The following is a 19,979-nucleotide window of genomic DNA, read 5'->3' on the forward strand; positions in this document are numbered from 1 at the left end:
ATGATTTCTCTGTCCTTTATTTTGTCACTAAGCTCCTTAAACATTCTTATCATCAGTGTTCTAAACTCTGTCTCTGATACGTTTTTTGCCTCTATTTCATTTGGTTCCATTTCTGGAGGTTTCTTCTGTTCTTTTATTTGGGACATGTTTCTGTTTCCCCATTCTGACTGACTCTCTGTGTTTCCTTCAATGTATTAGGTAGATCGCACTTCTTAGTTCTTGCTGGGTTATCTTATGTAGTGTGTGTCCTTTATATTTGACTTGCACTACTTTGTTCTTCTGCTCTGCGTGTGCTCCAAAGGTGACTCTTGTGTTGTGTATATTGTCCTGTTAAAGAAGATCTTTAATTGCTTTTCGCTTATGAGTAGGTGGGGTTGACTCCTAGGCTGACTAGTTGTGAGACTTGGCTCTGCCCACAGCAGGTTGTTCTGCTGCATGAGGGTTGACCACTTAAATGTGGTTTGGCCTCTATGGTCTTGTGCCTGTAGAGAATTCCCTCTGGGTGTGTCACTTGTAGGTCAAACCCGGTAGTACTCTGGTTTGGTCTGGAGTTGGCCTCTGGGTGTGTTGAATCTTGTGCCTCTTAAGTTGGGCCCTGGTGTAGGGCAATTTCAGAACAAAGCAAATCGCCAAGCACAACAACAAGAACAAAGAAAAAACCAAATACTTCCACATGTAAAAACAACCGATAACCCACACTCAACACAGGCAAAGATATGAAAGATATGAAAACAAAACAAAAAAAGCAGCGCCAGTCTTGGCTTAAGCCCACCAAGTAATCTCCAGGTTGTCCTCTGCTGTACCAAAGAGTCCTCTGTGTATTGTGCAGGCAGAGCTGGTCACTTGGTGCCCAGAGTGACCTTGGGACTGCAGATTTAGATGCGTGGGGCTGAGGGGTCTGGATGGTAGTTTCTACAAAGTCAGTGCAGTTTCTGCCCTTGCCTGCACATAGCGCACTGAGAGTATCACCACCAGCCCTGTGTCCAGTTCTCCTGAGTCTTAGGGCACTTATTCCGTGTGTGTGTGTGTGTGTGTGTGTGTGTGTGTGTGTGTGTGGCGGGCAGAAGATTTCTGAGCTGCTGAAAGCCCAGAGCTGCGTCTGCCACTTACTGCTGATCCCTGGGACTGTCTCCTCCATTGTAATTGCCCCGCCCTAGGCAGGCCAGAAAGGGTGGGGGCTGGTGATGGAGGGGTCTTCTCTCTTCCAGCTCAGCCATGTCACACTCTTCCCACAGGCCAGAAAAGGTGGTGGCTGGGGGTGAAGGAGTCTCTTCTCTCCTAGCCCAGCAAAAATCACACTCTTCCCAACCTCTTCCCTGGGTCAGAGCTGCACGCCAGTCTTCCCAGAGCCTGAGCATTAAGGCTCCTTTGTAATCTGACACTACTCCTCAGTTCATGGGCCAGTTTAAGTCTCTGGAAGGGTGGGGGTAGGATTGGAAGAGCGGGGGGAGGGGCCCATGTATGGAGTTTGTGTCCTTTGTCCAACCTAGGGCCCAGCTGGAGGTCTCAGCTGAGGTTATTGCCTCAAATGCTGGATATGCCGCCCCTTCAGCAGGAGAGATCAGCTGTGGGACGCAGGGAAAGAGCCCACGTCCTGGTTTTTGTGTTCTCTGTTCTATCCTGGGATTCCCCTACTTCTCTGTAATCATGGATGCCAGCCGCGTCTCCCCAGCTGCAGGTGTGGCTGTGTCTCCACTCCGCTCCCTTCCCTCTTCCCCTGTTCGCCCAATTTGCCCACCTTCAAGTAATCCTTGCACGAGTCTCTTAGCTGTTCTGCATGATGAGCAGAGAGTCCTTTGATGGGTTATAGAGGTCCCATTTGTGATAAGAGCCGGAGGAGAATTCAAAAAGTGTGCCCCACTGCCCCATTCCTATGCAATTTGTTTTTTAAATAAACCAGTTGTAGTGATATGCTTTGTTCCCCCCCCCGCCCCCCTTTTTGAATAGTTCATCAGTCTTACCCCAAACTTGCAGCTCCAGTTAACATGGCCAAGAAGATACGAAGTTACTTAGGGAGAGTGAAGCTGATGTTAACCAAACTAGAAGGCAAACAGTGACCTGTAGATACATTCGTTCTAAAAGGAATCTTTATAATACTCACAATGGATGTCATCCTGACCATCTTTGTCCACAGAATGGGGTTTATGTTTTATGGCAGGGGCCTCTTACTTTTTTGATATATGAGAAACAGAGAAAGAAAAACTTGTGAAACAGGAGCGTGCTGGTGAGTTTGCACTACAACTATGCAATAGTTTTGAAAAACGATTCCTCAGTAACAGAGGACCTTTTCTTGTTTCTTCCTTTAGGAGTTTGAATTACTAGACTGTAGGAAAAAGTCTTGCCTTGGGTACACAAAAGACTAATCCATTGGAAAGAACCATTAGTCAGTTGAAATTCAAATATTCTCTGTTTTTACTATTGTCCTCTCCTCTCCCCCCACAAGGTACAACCGAAAGCACAAGAGCTCAGGGTTCTGGTTGTGTTATAATGATCAGTGAGGTCACAACACAACTCCTGTAATGTGATGAAGTAGCAGTGTGTGAAATACCACAGTGGGTAAGAGCATGGGCTTTGCTGTCACTGAACTGGATCTAGAGTCCAGTACTAGCTCTAGTGGGAACTCGAGCAAGTTCTCATCCGTATAATCGGGATTCTAATAATACCTCAGAGTAGATGTGGAGATTAAAAGAGATAATGTAATTAAGGTGTCTGGCTCTTAGTAAATGCTCAGTTAATGGTAAATCCTGTCTACAAGCTACATGTGTAGTATACTACTAACTTTTCTGGCGTTGGATAAGGTGATGAGGGCTAATTGGTAAAAGAAGAAATAGTAGTTCATAATATCCTAATGACTCATACTCTTGATGGAAGTTAACTGTGAATGCCTTGGGAGTAAGGAAATGTTGACCACCTGGGAGTAAGGAAATGTTGACCACCTGGGAGTAAGGGAAGAACACTGCTGTTTAAATAAAATATGGTGAAGAGTAAAGACAGCATGCCAGGAGCAATGCTACCCATTCATTCATTTTTATAATAGACTTTGGTATTTTTGATTTCTTTGCATTAATAAGCTATTCTTCAAATTTATTACAGGCTCTATTCTCGTAAAGGTCGCACCTTCTCTTCAAGCTCATTTACAGTTATCAGGGAAAGAGGTTGACATGAACTCAGAAGTCCATGTTCAAGAAATGGCTGAAGCTCATAAAGACGATGGCGTAATAATTACTGGTGAGGAGACAGCATTTTGGCGTATATGATGAATAGTCATTGTCCATACATAAGTAGACATATGATATACTTAATTGCACTTTGTCTTTTATTCCTTTCTATTGTCACATTTTGGTGTTTGACACTTTGCTTCCAACTGCTTATCAGTAACAGTGCAGACATTCAGTTTGAAATACTCAGTCCAGTCATTGGATAAAACTGATTTAAAATTTTTTCCTGTCTCGAAGAGATATTTGCACACCCATGTTCACGGCAGCATTATTCACAGTACCCAAGAGGTAGAAGCAACCCAAATGTCTATTGATGGTGAATGGATAAATGAAATGTGCTAAAGACTACACACAGTGGAATATTATTCAGCCCTAAAAAGGAAGAAATCCCTGTCACAAACTAATCATGAGTGAAACTTGAGGACATTATGCTACGTAAATTCAGCCAGTCACAAAAAGAAAAATACTGTATGATTCCACTTATATGAGACGTCTAAAGTAGTCAGATTCGGGGTGGCTGGATGGCTCAGTTGATTAGAGCTCAGTGCTCTTAACAACAAGGTTGCAGTTTTGATCCCCAGATGGGCCATTGTGAGCTGCATCTTCCACAGCAAGACTGAAACAACCACTTAACTTGGAGCTGATGGGTCCTTGAAAAACACACTTAAATAAATAAAAGTTAAAAAAAAATAGTAGTCAGATTCATAGAAACAGGAAGAAGGGGGAGGGGAAAATGGGGAGTTGTTTAGTGGGTGTAGAGTTTCAGTTTGCAAGATGAAAAGTTCTGGAGCACAACAGTTGAATATACTTACTGAACACTACTGAATTGTAAACTTAAAAATGGTCAGGTTGGCACATTTTATGTTATGTGTTTTTTACTACAATTTTAAATGTTTTAAATCATTAATTTTTTTTTTTCTGGCACAGATGTTTTCTAATTTTGGACTTAAAAATCAACTAAAATTATTGTAATGCAAGATTTGAAGTTACCTTTATATGATTAGATTAAATAGGAATTTGGTTTCACATTTTACACATAGTAAACTTGTTCTTTTAGTATAAAAAATTTTCAATCCCAGAAATGTGAATAGCTTTTGCACATTTTTCTAATTACCTATGGCTGCACTGATGACTAAATACTACTTTTTAAAATATTTATTGTATAGATAATATATGTACATAGTAAAAAAAATTAATGCTGGTGAGGTTTTCCTTTAAATCTCACCAGCATAAAGAAAGACATTGAAATTAAAGTATGTACATGCATGTATACTTTAGGCTGACCCATGAGCTAATGTCTAGAAAAGTAAAGTGTGTCTGGTGGTGGTGGCAATGGCTGTGGGGGTGGCTGAAGCTTCACAATATCAAGCTTCAGTTTTAAATATTCATTTGGTATGTCATAAAGTTAAGAAAGCAGTCTTAAAAATCATGGAATATTAACAAAAAAGCATAACAGCAATAAAAATAACACCTGTACACTCTCAGATCTAACTCAATGCCTAATAGGCAGACTCAGTTACGTAATGAAAATTTGACAAAAATTTAAGTGTATTAAGTATGCTAAGAATCAACTTCTTGTGATCCAATCTCTTGAGTTTGATAAGGAGCCAGTAGAATTACCTTTTTTGGCCCCAGTAATCTAAAGCAATACTACAAACTTATTTAATAATATTCTGAATGATAACAGTGTAATCAAATTATTTTACATGTGTGAAGAATGTTTGAATTATAAAGTTATTTTGTCATTTTTCATTATGTTATTCATAAAATCATATGCCTTTCTGAAATACAGATTTAGTTTTTATTCAGTTTTAAAACCCCATTCTCGTCACTTCAGGCTTTAAGAAGACTTCATTAAATCATTTAAGAACACTTCCTAGTTCTGTCATTGGATAAAATCAGTATCTGCAGACCTGATCACTTTATTAAGTTCCTGCCCATTTCATTACACTAAACCAGTACCACCTCAAACTTAATATATTTAAAAAGAAACATTATCCTTCCCTAGCCTTGCTCCTTCTTCTGCTGTCTTCTGTATTTTCCTTCATTTGGTCAGTCAGTCACACACAGTGTCAGGCCCTGTGAGAAACTAAGAGTGCATAGATAATAAAGTATGGTGTCCCTGCCAACCCGAGGAGCTTATATCCTAGCGAGGCAAGACAAACAAATCAGTGAATACAGTGCAGTGGGATAAATGTTATAACAAAGGTATGTTCGTAGTACTGTGAGAACATGTAGGTGGCACATCTAAATTAGACTAGCGCTGTAAGATTGAGGAAGTGAGAGAAGTCCAATATAGCTAGAGTACAGCAAGTAAGGGGGAATGTGGCGTAAAAGGAGACTGGCGAGTTTGGAAGGGGGTCAGACCACATAGGACCTATTTGGATTTTATACTAAGTGCATGGCAAAGGCACTGAAAGGTTTTAATCTGGGGTTCAAATAATCAGATCTGTGTATTAGAAAGATCACTGAATGTTGAGTGGAGAAAGACTGGAAAAGACAATGGTGGAATGAAGGAAAAGCTAATTAGCAGATTACTGCAGTAATTCAGGAGAAAGAGTTCAGTGGCCTGGACTCCGCAGTGATGTATCTTAAACTCCACATGTAAATAAGCCTTCAAAAAATGTTGGCTGAAGAAATAGATAGATGGATGCTATGAGGAAGATGCATGGTTACCGCATTGGTTAGTATGAAGCCTCTCAGCCTATTTAGTTCTTTTTGTGTGTTATTTGTTATTATGTCTTACACTCTGGCCCCTCCTTCCTAAACCAGTAAGACTCAAATTGCAGAATGAAGTTTATTTCCTGTTCATAGCTCAAGATTCTAGGTACTGAGCAGCAGAGTAGCACAGGATAGACTACAAGGTTGGGCCCAGATCTGTAGGTTGTCTCTGATATTAGATTAAATCCATTAGAGTGATAATAACAGAAGGACCTCAGATAAAGACAGAGCCGTCTCTTTTGGAGGGAGTTGTATGAACAAGTGATTGGGTTTGGAGAACTTTCATAATTCACTTTGATTCTAAAACTTGTTTGGTGCCCAAAAGACCACAGACCTTATTTATCAAGTGGATGGTATAATTTAAGAGGCATAGAGCACATTGCTTTTCCTGTGGAGATTTTCGATCTGAAACCCAATTTTAGAAATAATGAGCACCTTTATGTGTGTGTTGTTATTATAGGCAGCTGAGCTCATCTCATCTGGGTGTTTCTAACAGAGCCTATGAAGCATAGACACAGAAATACCCTCTCTGCTTAAGAGGTCTGGATTGTATCTGTAGCATAACCTCTGCATGATTTCTGCAAGAAACCATTCATAAAATTTGGTCCCTGGGGCTCAGGTTTCCCACAGGGTTGATGTTTCAGCCCTGTAATTTTATTTGATTTCCTGCTTCATGGTTTCCCTTGCTATTGCTGTCATTGACAAATAACTGTATGTTGTATGATTATTAAAGTGATTTACAAGTATTATGTGCTATTCCGAGGTCAGAGGACAGCCTGGGACTCTGTCGGGCTGAAACATTTACCTACTGAAAAGCTGTGCAGTGTGTGTATTCTTTGGTGTGCATTCTCTAATCCTTATGAGATCTGTGGTTCTAAGTTTCATGCTCTATTCATATATAGCCAACTCAACAGATAGTAAATGGCTTAGGTAAAATATTTCTAGGAAGAAGTTGACTTCTCTCGTAGGTTTTAGATTTGGTTCATCAACTTAGATATGAAACCTCGCTGTGGTATATCAAGCCATTCTCTAAGCCCGAAAATGCGTGTGGCACACAGTCCTTTTGTCTTAAAGCTCCCCAATTTAAATGTTTAGAGAGTATTAGAGATAAAGTGTATCGCCAGTGAAATGATTGTTATTTGTCACAGTCATAGTAGAGAAGGTGGTAATACTGGGCTCACTTTAGTGAAACTGGAAATGTAAAACATAGAAAAAATAAATTCATTTGGGACCAAAATACACCAAGAAGAGGGTTCTCACTCAGCTTATTTTCAGGCCAGAGAGTTATACATTTAATGGTATTGTAATTTATGATGGAAATTTGGTTCATGGGTTGGAAAAGAGGTTGAAATGGGATTAAGCTTATTGGATGGCATTTTTCAGAGCTAGAGATACTGTTTTAACTGCAAATGGGAAAAAAAATCTAATCTTTTCATATGACTCAGAGAAATACATTTTTTTTAGAAAACGCTGAAGCTTTCATTTTCTCCAAGCTGATAGCGTGTGGATTTGTCAGTCATACGGACGTGCTTCAGGATGATATAGAAGAACTTCAGTAACAGAATGAAAACGCTTCAGGCTTATTGGCTGTCTGCTTTAAAATACTCTGACAGAGAGTTAAGGAACTGCCTTCAGTTTTTGTGCTTTTATGGTGTTTTTGTTTCCCCATCATTTTGTTAGTGTAAGATCCCGGGAATGTCAGATAATCAACTTTGCAATGTTTACCAGAAAAGAAGACAGGTTTTGTTTCTATTCACCTGTAAACGTGATCTGTAAGGCCATATAGTAAATATGTTAGATTTTACAGGCTACATATGGTTTCTGTTGCATATTCTTCTTTGTTTTCTTATAACCCTTTAAAAATATGAAAGTCATTCTTACCTTTTAGGCCATAAAAACAGCCTTTAGGCCAAATTTGGGTATAGTTTGCTGACCCTTAGACTAGAGATCAAAGCTCAGGCCCCATCTTAAAGCATTTGAATTCTGTTTGTAATTCCTGGCGTGTTTCTTATTGTTTGTTTTTGGTTTTGTGTTTATTTTAGCCATTCAGGAAATACTAAACCACAACCAAATCATACCCTAAATGAACTCTTCCCAGTAGTGCAGAAAAATGATTTGTGCACATAAAAGTGTAATCATGTAAGATTTAAGAAACAGTACAACCATAGAAGATACATGATGGCAAATAAAAACACAAAAACGTATTCAACATCACTAGCCATTAGTGAAGTGCAAATTAAAACCAGAATGAGATATGACTACATACGTACCTATTAGAATTAGAAAAATATTGATAATACCAAATGCTGGCAAGGATGTGCAAAGAGATTGGATCTCTCCTGCATTGGTGGTTGGGAATGTAAAATGATACAGCCACTCTAGCATTCAGTCTGGCAGTTTGTTAAAAAAACTAAACATGAAACTACCCTATGACCCAGCAATTACACTCCTAGGCATTTATCTTAGAGAAATGAAACTTAATGTTCACATAAAAACCCGTACACAAGTATTCATAGCTTTATTTGTAATAGCCCAAAACTGGGAATGACTGAAATATCCTCTACCAGTAAATGGTTACACAAACTGTATGTTCATACAATGGAATACTATTTAGCAATAAAAAGGAACAATCTATTGATATACACAGCTTGGGTGAAACTTAAGAGAATCATGCTAAGTGATAAAAGCCAGTCTCAAAATGTTAGATATTGTATGATTCCATTTATAGAACATTCTTGACATGACAAAATTATAGAAATGGAGAACAGACACGTGGTTGTCAAAAGTTAGGGAAGGAGAAGGAGGATACGACTATAAAGGGATGTCACAAGGGACTTCCTTTGTGGTGATAGAACAGTTCTGCATCTTGCTTATAATGATGGTTACATGAATCTATACATATGATAAAATATCATAAAAGTATACATAGGACATACAAAAAAGTGAGTGTGTAAAAAAATGGTGAAATCTGAGTAAGGTCTGTAGTCTAATTAATTGTGCTTTGCCAACCTGGTTTTAACAATGTACTATGGTTATATATCACCACTCGGGGAACCGGGTAATGGGTGCACAGGACCTCTTTATAGTATCTGTGCGACTTCTTGTGAGTCTTTATTCCAAAAGAAGTTATAGAGAAAGAGGAGAGCACCGATGGAGGGAGAAAAAGAGGGAACAGAAGAAGAGAGAAAGAAGGAAGTCTTCCAGGCAAGTAGTAGCATAAATAGGACTGATTTACCCTTCTACCTAAAACAACAACAGCAAAATTTTTTAAACAGACAAAACACATGATCATTGAGAGATGGGAAACAAAATAAGCCCCTGTTTGCTTCCTTGAGAGAGTGTCCACCCTGTAGTTAGTACAGAGGGAGAAGGATCTCATGTGGAACTCAGCAGACTCCCTGTGTGGAGGAGACCATGATGAGACTCTACAGAGACCACGACAGCTAGAGTTCATAGGACAAAATGCCAGAAGAAATAGAACCTGGTGCTCACACAGGTCCGGGAATAATGCCTGTGCCACTTGCCAGACTAGAAAAAGTCGTAACTCATGGGGGCATTGGTAGAGGACTTAGTAGTTGGAAACAATTAGCCCTAGACTGAGCACCCTTCCAGAACTGCCTAACAAATTATAAAAGCAAGAGATAAAAGGCTTAAACTGTTTCCAAGTAACTTAACTGCATCTCTAAACGTTTACAGGAATACAAAAATATTCAGCCAGCACCCAACAAAATAAAATTCACAATATCTGGCATCCAATCAAAGATTATCAGACATGCAGAGGCAAGAAAATATGACCCATAATGAAGAGACTATCAGAACAGACACAGATGTTAGAATTAGAGGAGAAGGAAAATAAAGTAGTTATTACAACTGTATTCCACATGTTGGAATAAAGTTAAGACATGGAAGATATTAAAAAATACCAAAATTGGATTTCTAGAAATGAAAACTACCATATCTGAAATGAAAAATTCAGTGGATGGAATTAGACATAGAAGAGTTGAAGAAGAAAAAGTGTCTTCAAGAATATTTCTTGGGCAAACCTCATGCATTGTACACTTGTTCAAAACCTAGAGTACGGTTGCCTTTGTTATTATGCCAAGTAATTGAGAGAAAATATAATAATAGGCACCGTTAAAATTAGCTCAAAGATATTTTCTTGTCAGTAAAAATTTGTTGTCAAGATGTCTTGGGTTGCACTTTGTCTAGGGAAGACTGTAAACAGTTAAAGAATGTTGACAACATTAAAATATTTGGTTATGGAAGTGTGTGTGGTATTAGAGGTTTAGTTTGTGAAATATATGTGTTAAAAATAATAAAATTTCAGAATAATTATTTTCATGTTGTTTCATTAGTGTATAATTTATTTTCCTGGCCAGCTGGTAAGCGTCTTAAGTATTAGCATGTCTTTTCACATCTTTTGACCCTCCCTAAAATACTTAGCATGGTGCTTCCTGTAGTGGGTGGTCAGGAGTGTTTGTAATGTAAAAGAGGGAATCCTCCAGCTATGATGCACTCAAGTTTGATATGCTGCTAATAGGCAGCACCAGAATTATCCCTCTGAACCAAATGTAAATCAAGTCTGTTATAGGGTTGCCGGGCGAGTAGAGGAGAAGCTTATCTTAGACAAGAAGCTTTTTAAGCCTATTTTAAAACCGGAGAATGAAATTCTGTAAGTTACGTAGAGCCCTATGTTTGTCCACAGCTAGTGCTGATTAGACCAGGTACATTTGGGGTTAATTAATGACTGATACATTTTGACTGGGTATTTGGGGAAATTAATTAATTAAAAGACCTTGGAGACCCGTCTATTTGGGTAGATCTGAACAGGGCAGATGTAGAGAACAAATACTAGAGTTTGAAAACGTGTCCTGAGAAGAAACTTTTCCTCCCATTTGACAAGAGCCAAACTACACAGGGATTGGGTAGACATTTCCCATTTCTTGGTCAAAGAAACATTGAGTTTCACTGGCAAAGGGAATTAAATAAGGAGCAAGGTTTCTGCAACCCCAAGTTCTAAAATGTGTCACAAGATTTTTAAAGGAGGGAATTTATAAACTTTACAAATTAGAATAGAGTCTCCCCAGATTCAGGCCAATGTATGGAGAGCTTTCAGTAAATTACTGGTGGGCAAGATAGAGAAAGCTATTTTCAAGCAACCTGAATGGAATTTTATAAACTGTCTTTTTTGAGTGTTGTCTAAGCTAAAATCGCTATGTGCGCATTTTGTTAGTAGCAGCACCAGGCGTGGCCTCTACAGCTGCAGAAGAAACTGGCTTCTCTCTCTAAAAGCAAGAAACGAATGATTGGGAAGGGGACCAATAATATGTTAAGGAAAAGATCTTAGATATTTGGGAAAACCTTTCTATTGTTGATGCTTTACTATTGATGCTAAGTGGTGTAAAAACTAAAGTTAGGACAACCAATGTTTAGGATTTTCAGTTCTTTATTTTGTTGTTGTTTTTTCGTGTGTTTTTTTTCTTGTTTTTTTTTTTTTTAGTTTCAGGTATACAGAGGAACATAATAGTTAGACATTTACACCTCTCACAGTTCTTTCTCTGTTTTTATTTAAATCACTGGAAAAAAGAAATTCTGTATTATAGAAAAACTATTGGGTGCAGGTACCTTGAAATCCTGACCTACCAAATGCCCCACAGGCACTAAAAGAGCAGATTAAAACCAACAGCTGAACCCCTTAATGATGAAGTTAGAAGAAAGAGAGGCTTCTAACACAGGGATTTACCAATTGGAATGAGAGATTTTAACCTTAAGTTTAATGAGAAGTGGAGTCATGATGATATTGAAAATATAGCAAGAGAGGTAGAAAGAAAAACTCTAGAGGAAGTCATTGAATACTCAGCTGTTATCTGGGAAAGATGCAGTGAATTCTAAGACATAGGGAAGATTATGGCTCAGATTAAAGGGGAGAGGCAAGAATTCAAAGAATTTGTATAAAACAAACACTTGTCACAAAGATTGGATGGTACAAAGCACCTTTTCATCAACTAGGAACATCATATGGAACTAACAAAGGGAAAAAAACTATACTAAAGAAAAAGATTGTTTCCTGCTTTGTACACTTGGATTCAACAAAGAAATGTTATGATGAATTCAGACAGTATATTCACAACTCAGTTCTGATTTGACTCTTTTCTTAAATTCAGAATTGTAATGGAGCACCAGAGGAGGTTTGACACCTTAATTATTTTGATTGAAAGAAAAAACATAGAACTACAAGAATACAGATGGGAAACAAACCTAAGGAGCTCTTTGACTGCCACAGCCTAGACCTTGAGAGAGTTTCCAGGCTGCAGGGCCAGCGGCAGGGTGGGGACTGGTGTGTGATAACAGGCAGAGCCCAACAGACTACTTGAGTGGAGGAGACTGAACTGAGCATCTGGGGAGACCAGGGCTGCTCGAGTTTACATGAGAGAGTTCCAGAAAGGAAGGTGATGCATAGGGAGTACATGATCATTCGGCAAAGTACTGATCAGCATGTGTGTGAGGAAACTACTTGATACATGCTACATACAATGTGAATGAACCTCAAAATAATTCTGCTAAGTGATAGAATCCAGATTTTGAAAAAGTGTACATACTGTATGATTCCATTTCTTAAAATTTTAGAAAATGAAACTGATCTATTGTGAACCAGAGTAGATCAGTGATTGCTGAGGGGTGGGGATCTGGAGATGATGGGCACGAGGGACAGGAGGGAAAAGATTACAAAGGGGCAGAAGGGAGCTTTTAGGTGTGATGGTACGTACGTTCATTATCTTGCTGGAAGAGATGGTTTTACAGATTTTTACATATGTCAAAACTTACTACATTGCCATCACATTACATTGACATTATTTGGTCAATTGTGCTTAAAGCTCTTTTTTAAACCTGCATGTAAAAAAAAGTACAAATAGGGGCGACCAGATGGCTTAGTTGGTTAGAGTGCGAGCTCTGAACAATAGGGTTGCCGGTTTGATTCCCACATGGGGCAGGGAGCTGCGCCCTCCACAACTAGATTGAAGACAATGAGCTGCCGCTGAGCTTCCAGAGGGGTGGCCAGATGGTTCAGTTGGTTAGAGCACGAGCTGTCAACAACAAGGTTGCCAGTTCAATTCCCACATGGGATGGTGCGCTGCACCCCCTGCAAGTAAAGATTGAAAATGGCAACTGGATTTGGAGCTGAGCTGCACCCTCCACAACTAGATTGAAGGACAATGACTTGGAGTTGATGGGCCCTGGAAAAACACACTGTTTCCCAATATTCCCCAATTTAAGAAAAAAAAAGTACAAAAAACAGAGTAGTTTCCCTTTTAGAGTTCTGAGAAAATGAAAAGAGGGAATAACCCAGGTAACCTCTTTGTAACTCTTTCCCAACTCAGACTATGTTTACTAAGATTTTTGCTGTTCCAAAATGTTTTCAGTTTTAGAGATGTTTTGTTAGGATCTATGTAGTCAAATATTGCTATTGTCAATCAAAATATAACTTTATTCAATTTTCTGTTTCAGGGCTCATGAATCAAGCAAACAAACATGAAAAATGGATTAAGGCTGATGCCCCAAAAGGCACTGTAAGTTTTAGAATTCAAAGCTGGTTTCAGTCCCTGAAACTGCAGGACTAAGAATGGTTTGAGTTGTATGTATAATTTTTAGCAATGATTAGTAGATCTATAACTACCAAAATGCAAATATCACTGTTCATATAAATGTTGAAAACACAAATTGGAATGAGTAGTGGTGAATTGTCTTTCGGGGCAGATTCAAAATTTCTACTTAACTATTGTATTAGTTTTCTATTGCTCTGTAACAAATTACCACGAACTATCCATTTAAAATAATACCCATTTATCAGCTCACAGTTCTGTAGGTCAAGAGCCCAGCCTGGCTAGATTCTCTGCTCTGGGTATCCACTAGGCTAGACTAAAGGTGTTGGCTGAACTGAGTTCTCATCTGGATGCTCTAGGGAAAAATCTACTTCCAAGTCCATTCATATTGTTGGCAAAATCCAGTTCCTTGTGACTGTATGACTGAGATTTTCTTGCTGTCAGTCAACGATCACTCTAAGCTTCTAGATGCCACCCGCATCCCTTCTCGTGTGGCCCTCTCCATCTTCAAGCCAGCAATAATGCATTCAGTCCTTCTCATGCTTTGAATATCTGACCTCTTCTGCAACCAGCTGAAGAAAATCTATTAATGGGTTCACTTGATTAGGTCAGGGCTACCCAGGATGACCTTTGTTTTGCCATATAATGTAGCATAATTATGGGAGTAATATCTCATGTTCAGTTTGCATTCACACTCAAGAGGAGGAGATTTTATATATATATAAATATATATATAAAGATATACGTAATGGGGAGGGCAGTGGTTACCTTAGAATTTTTTTGCACCATAACTCTCATGTAACCTGTTTTCTACTTAGTACTTATTGTGACATCAATGTAAATTTAAGCTGTGAATAAAACACTTTATTAATGTGATGTAATTGCTACTGATTCTTAATTGTTTTTGCATAATTTAAGACAACTCGTTAGTAGGGGAGAAACATTCAGCTATTTTATAGCCTGATATATGAAGATGGATTTTCACTTTTATAATGGTGTACTGTATAAAGTTATTTTATGAATTCTTCTTCAAATCTTACCTGTCTACTCCTGGAACATTTAAATTGTATGACACTAAAAAGACTCTCTATTAGATTATATCTACTATGATTAGGATACATCAGTTCTTAAACACTGATTTCTAATATACCTTTCCAAACATAATGATTTATAGTAGTCTCTTTTTGTTAACTTTTCATTTATTTAGAGTTGTCTGTTTTCAACTTCTTATTTGTGTAACAAAAAGTCAGTTTTGGGTGCTATCTCAAAGTCTCCTTTTAGTTTACCTTTAATGTAAAAATTTATACAAGTTTGGACGGTACTCACATGTTATATGTGTGATGCAGTTGTGATATGTGTGTATTAAATTATTAAGTAGAGGAAAATGAGAAGTAATAAGGCAATATTTAGAATCTTTTTCACTCTCATGCAATTATATAAACATTTTCAAGACTGAAAATAAAATTTAGCCAACAACAGCCAAAAAGGTCATGAGCAGTCAACTATATTTAAAAGTATTAAAGGAATTGTATATATGTCGGATTGCATAATCAAGTCCAAACAGAAAGAAAAAGCTGCCATATTTTGCCCTTTTGAGCACAGCCCCATCTATGTTGATGCTTAAGAGCTGCGGACCTGAGGAATATTTTGTATACCTCAAATACTTTGCACAGAGAACTTAAAAATTTTGTCATCTATTCACTCTATTCCTTTATCCCCTTTCCATAGCCCCTTTTTCCTAACACCTACCCCTTTTCTTTCATTTCTTTAGCTATAAAATTCATCTCCCCATAAAAACAAATGTGTGTCCCATTCTTGTTTAAAAGAAAATATTACTCAGAGAGTTTGGGAGCAACCTCTGGCAGTTAAATACCCTGCTTGGTTTCTAGAGAACATAACAGGGTGTGTTTCTCCTTATTCTGGTCTTCCCCATGCAGGAGTTATTACTTTAGAAAGCAGTTTCCCCTTTTTTAGGTCTCTCCAGTTGTGTGCTTGAGCACGTAGGGGTCAGAAGTTAACTTTTATGCAGCTGCCAGAAATCTCCAAATTTAGTTAAAAATACTATCTTAGAACAGTCATCTTAAGGGTCTTCGCTCAGGCCTTAAAACGTCCTACTCAGCTAATTCCCCTGCTATCCACCTTTAGGAACCATTGCACAGCTTAGTGATGCTACCTTATTTCAAAAACTCTTTCAAAATCAACCTAAGTAAAGAGACTATTATGAGCAAGTTAGAAGATTAGATAGCAGAAAACACCCAATCAGAACAGCAAAAAGAAAAAAAGAATTTAAAAAAAAATAAGGAGAGTTTAAGGGGCTTCTTCTATAACCTCAAGCATACCAACATTCACATCATAGGGGTACCAGAAGGAGAAGAGACAGAGCAAGGAATTGGAAACCTATTTGAAGAAATAATGACAGTAAACTTCCCTAACTGGGTGAAGGAAATAGATATACAAGCCCAGGAAGCTCAGAGAGTTCCAAATAAGATGAACCCAAAGAGACTAACACCAAGACACATCATAATTAAAAATGCCAAAAGTTAAATACAAAGAGAATCTTAAAAGTGACAAGAGAAAAGCAGTTAGTTACCTACTAAGGAACTCCCATAGGACTGTCAGCTGATTTCTCAACAGATACTTTGCAGGCCAGAAAGGATTGGCACAAATTATTCAACAGGATGAAAAACAAGGACATACAACTAAGATTACTACCCAGCAAAGCCATCATTTAGAATCAAAGAACAGATAAAGAGCTTCCCAGACAAGAAAAAGCTAAAGGAGTTCATCACCACCAAAATAGTATTATAAGGAATCTTAGAGGGACTTCTTTAAGATGGAAAAAAAAAAGTAATAAAATGGCAATAACTACACACCTGTCAACAATTACTTTCAATGTAAATGGAATAAATGTAAATGGAGTAAATCAAAAGTAGGGGAGCTGAATGGATAAGAAAACAAGACCCTTACATATGCTGCCTACAAGAGACTCACTTCAGATCAAAAGACACACACAGACTGAAAGTAAAGGGATGGAAAAACATATTTCATGAAAATGAAAACAAACGAAAACAGGGGTAGCAATACTTATACCAGACAAAATAGACTTTAAAACAAAGTATAACATGAGACAAGGGCCCAGTAATCCCACTCGGTATTTATCCAAACAAACCCATAATTCTACTTTGAGGGGATATGTTCATCCATATGTACATTGCAGCATTATTGACCTAAGCCAAGGTATGAAGGCAACCTGGGTGTCTCTGAATGGATGAACAGGTAAAAAAAAAGGTAGTACGTATATACAATGTAATACTACTCAGCCATAAAAAAACAATCTTGCCATCTGGGACAACATGGATGGACCTAAAGGGTATTGTGCTGAGTGTAGTAGTCAGCGAAAGACAAATGTCATATGATTTCACTTACAAATGGAATCTAAAGAACAAAATAAACGAACGAAACAGAAACAAACTCATAGATAGAAAACATTTTGATGGTTGCCAGATGGGAGGGAGGTGGGGGTAGATTAAAAGGGGAAGAGATCAAGAAGTACAAATTGGTTGTTACACAGTAGTCATGAGGATGTAAGGTACAGCATAAGGAATATAGTTAATAATATTGTAATAACTACATATGGTGTTAGGTACTAGATCTATTAGGGTGATAGATAGGAGGGGTTGGGGACAGGGTGAAAAGGGTGAAAGGATTAAGAAATACAAATCAGTAGTTACAAAATAGTCACGGGGATGTAAAGTATAGGGAATATAATCAATAATATGATAATAATTATGTATAGTGCCAGGTGGGTACTAGTTGGGGGATCACTTCCTAAATTATATAAATGTCTAACCATTATGCTCTACACCTGAAACTAATATAAAACAATATTGAATGTCAAATCTAATTGAAAAATTAAAAGGGGGGGGGTAAAGAAGAGGTTAAAATTTCCAGATATAAAACAAATAAGTCATGGAGATGTAATATACAGCATAGGAAATACAGTCAACGATATTGTGATAAAGTGATACAATTGTCAGATGATTGCTGGACTTGGCGATCACTTCTTTAGCATAGGGAATATAATCAATGATGTAATAACTGTATAGTGCCAGTGGGAACTGTTGAATAACTGTGATGTACACCTGAAACTAATATAATATTGTATGTCAGCTATATTTTCATAAAAGTCTTTTTAAAAAGGAAGAATTATTAAAAAGTATTTAGCTAATACAGTGCTCCCAATAATAAAACTCTAGAACCTTTTTAAAATTTTTCAAAATAACTTTCATATCTTTTACCTTAAATTTTATTGTTACTTCAAATTTGCGGGGTACAAAAAGACAGTTGATTAACCCCATTTAAGAGGAAATAGAAAGGTTAAAAAACTTATCTAATATTACCAACACAGTTTATTTGTGGTGCTCAGAACAGAGTTGTGCTTTCTTCTGGACTCTATCAACACCAGTGTTACTGATATCAAATAATGATACACTGGCATGTGATCATTTAAATTCTGTTAATTATCTTTTACCAAAATGGTAAAAATTTATACATGAAAGCTTATCAAAAATTACTATGTGGATATGTAATTAATAACCCATATCTCCTAACATAAAATTGGGAGAACATATTTTTTTTTTTGGCATAGCATAGTTTAAAAATTCCCCTGTAGTGCAAATTTGATTAAAAAGAAAACTTTCTGAGACATTGCAAGGATATCCTTCCTATTCACATATAGTTCCTGTTTCTATTTAATTTGCCCAACTGTTTTTAAGTCAGATGTTGAGATGAGTAGGGGATCAATTGGCATTTAGTTCTCTGTTGTTGCTAAATATATGGAAATCACAAGAAAGCCTTGTTTTCGTTAAAAGTATGCTTATATCCTTTATAACATAGCTTCTCAGATCGAAAGTCATCGCCCTGGCTCAAACTCTTCTTCTGACGTATATGACCATCTCGGCTTTCTTTTCTAAAGAGAAGTTCTAAATTCCTTGTCAAAAATGTCACATCTTTCAGGGTTGTTTCATATAACTATAACCTCAGATTTGATAATCTCATCAAAAGTATTGGTTTGATTAAGCTTTATTTAAGTGGAATATTTACATAGTAGCAGTACTTGATTTGGCTTTTTTTTTTTAATCATAATTATTAGAAGAAGTAATGATGTATTTAGAAACAATTATAGTTGGAATAACAATCAGGAGATGATTTGCTGCTTGTTTACACTGTTGAGATCCAGCTAATACAAATACTGGCATTAAGTGAAGTTGCCAAGTTCTAGATTTTTTGTTCTTCCTGCTGGAGGCTGAAGGTCATACTGCTTCCTCTTCACTACTATATGTTGACTCTTTCGTTGTCAAGTCTGAGTCCTGCAATGGTGTTCCATCCTGTTGCTCTGTAAGAGGCTCTCCCTGGTAATCATAGCCAAACCAAGATGGAGGGTCATAAGGGCTGTATTCCTGCTCCTGAACCATAGATGACATTTTCTCTGCTGCTTCCCTGTAATAACAGTGGTTAGCGTGAGCTACTTGCAGAAGGAATCACTAGTACAGAATTATGAAACTAGAGCAGATTTTGGAGTTAAAGAACTTAATCAGGAGTTGAATTCACGTTTCACAGCTTTCTTGCCTCGCTGAGGGGGAGCCTGGGTACTTGTGCTACTAATCAGCATCCCAAAGTGTAAGTAGCTCAGTAGCTCTCTAGTTCAGCCAGCCCAGAGATTGACAGACAGCCATGCAGTGGGAACACTGAGGGCAGTGAGTAGTGTTCTTGAAGGAACCCTGGGCCTGGTATTTCCAGCTGTTTTGATAAGGGAGTACCCATACCAGCCAACCTGTGAAGGCTGGAGCTCTTAACCCAAAACCCACAGATCCCTGTTGGATACATGGATGAATTTCAGGGAGGTCCACGAACTCCCTGAAAATTCATGCAGTTTGTGTCTAAATACCTTTTTATGAAGAGAGAGTTTGTGATTCTCATCAAATTCTCAAAGGTGTCCATGACCAAAATGATTAAAAATATGGTTACTATCTTTTTTAGGAGGAGGGAAGCAAAGAAGGCATGTAAAAGTTGTTCTGGACCTGAATACCAACATGGGGGGAAAGGGGTTCCCCCATGCCACCAAGCAATTTTCAGACACCAGCTGGTTGTCCTACAATTCAACTCAGTTCTGACACTGTCTACCCAGAGAGAGCTATTCCACAGGTTAAGGACTCAGTCCCATAAGACCACCTTCCACTTCAGATGCCAATTGCAAGTCCAGGTTGTCCCCTGGGCTTCTGACCAACTGGCTGTATAGATCAGAAGTTCCAACACCCCTCTCCTTGGGTTCAATCAATTTGCTAGAGCCGCTTACAGAATTCAGAGAAACTGTACTTACAGATCACTGGTTGGTTGTAAAAGGATATAACTCAGGAACAGCCAAATGGAAGAGATGCAC

The 19,979-nt window shown here is 37.9% G+C and overlaps 2 protein-coding genes across 3 annotated transcripts in view; one reads left to right on the forward strand and one right to left on the reverse strand.

Moving 5' to 3' along the window:
- Positions 1-14,416, forward strand: part of FAM185A (family with sequence similarity 185 member A) — a 71,903-nt gene extending 57,487 nt beyond the window's left edge. For both annotated transcript variants that reach the window (XM_019744547.3, XM_019744548.3), the window contains 2 exons: positions 3,094-3,228; positions 13,446-14,416. In XM_019744547.3, the coding sequence (XP_019600106.2) occupies positions 3,094-3,228; positions 13,446-13,558 (248 nt within the window). In that variant the 3' untranslated portion in view covers positions 13,559-14,416. The remainder of the gene's footprint in view (positions 1-3,093; positions 3,229-13,445) is intronic.
- Positions 14,417-15,679: 1,263 nt separating this feature from the next.
- The window catches only part of FBXL13 (F-box and leucine rich repeat protein 13), a 226,893-nt gene continuing 222,593 nt past the window's right edge, over positions 15,680-19,979 (reverse strand). Inside the window, exon 21 of the mRNA XM_019744537.3 lies at positions 15,680-19,039. Coding sequence (XP_019600096.2) covers positions 18,853-19,039 — 187 coding nt within the window. The 3' untranslated portion in view covers positions 15,680-18,852. The remainder of the gene's footprint in view (positions 19,040-19,979) is intronic.

This window comes from Rhinolophus sinicus, chromosome 4, assembly GCF_057876585.1.
Source record: "Rhinolophus sinicus isolate RSI-liver-muscle chromosome 4, RSI-T2T, whole genome shotgun sequence".
Taxonomy (NCBI): domain Eukaryota; kingdom Metazoa; phylum Chordata; class Mammalia; order Chiroptera; family Rhinolophidae; genus Rhinolophus; species Rhinolophus sinicus.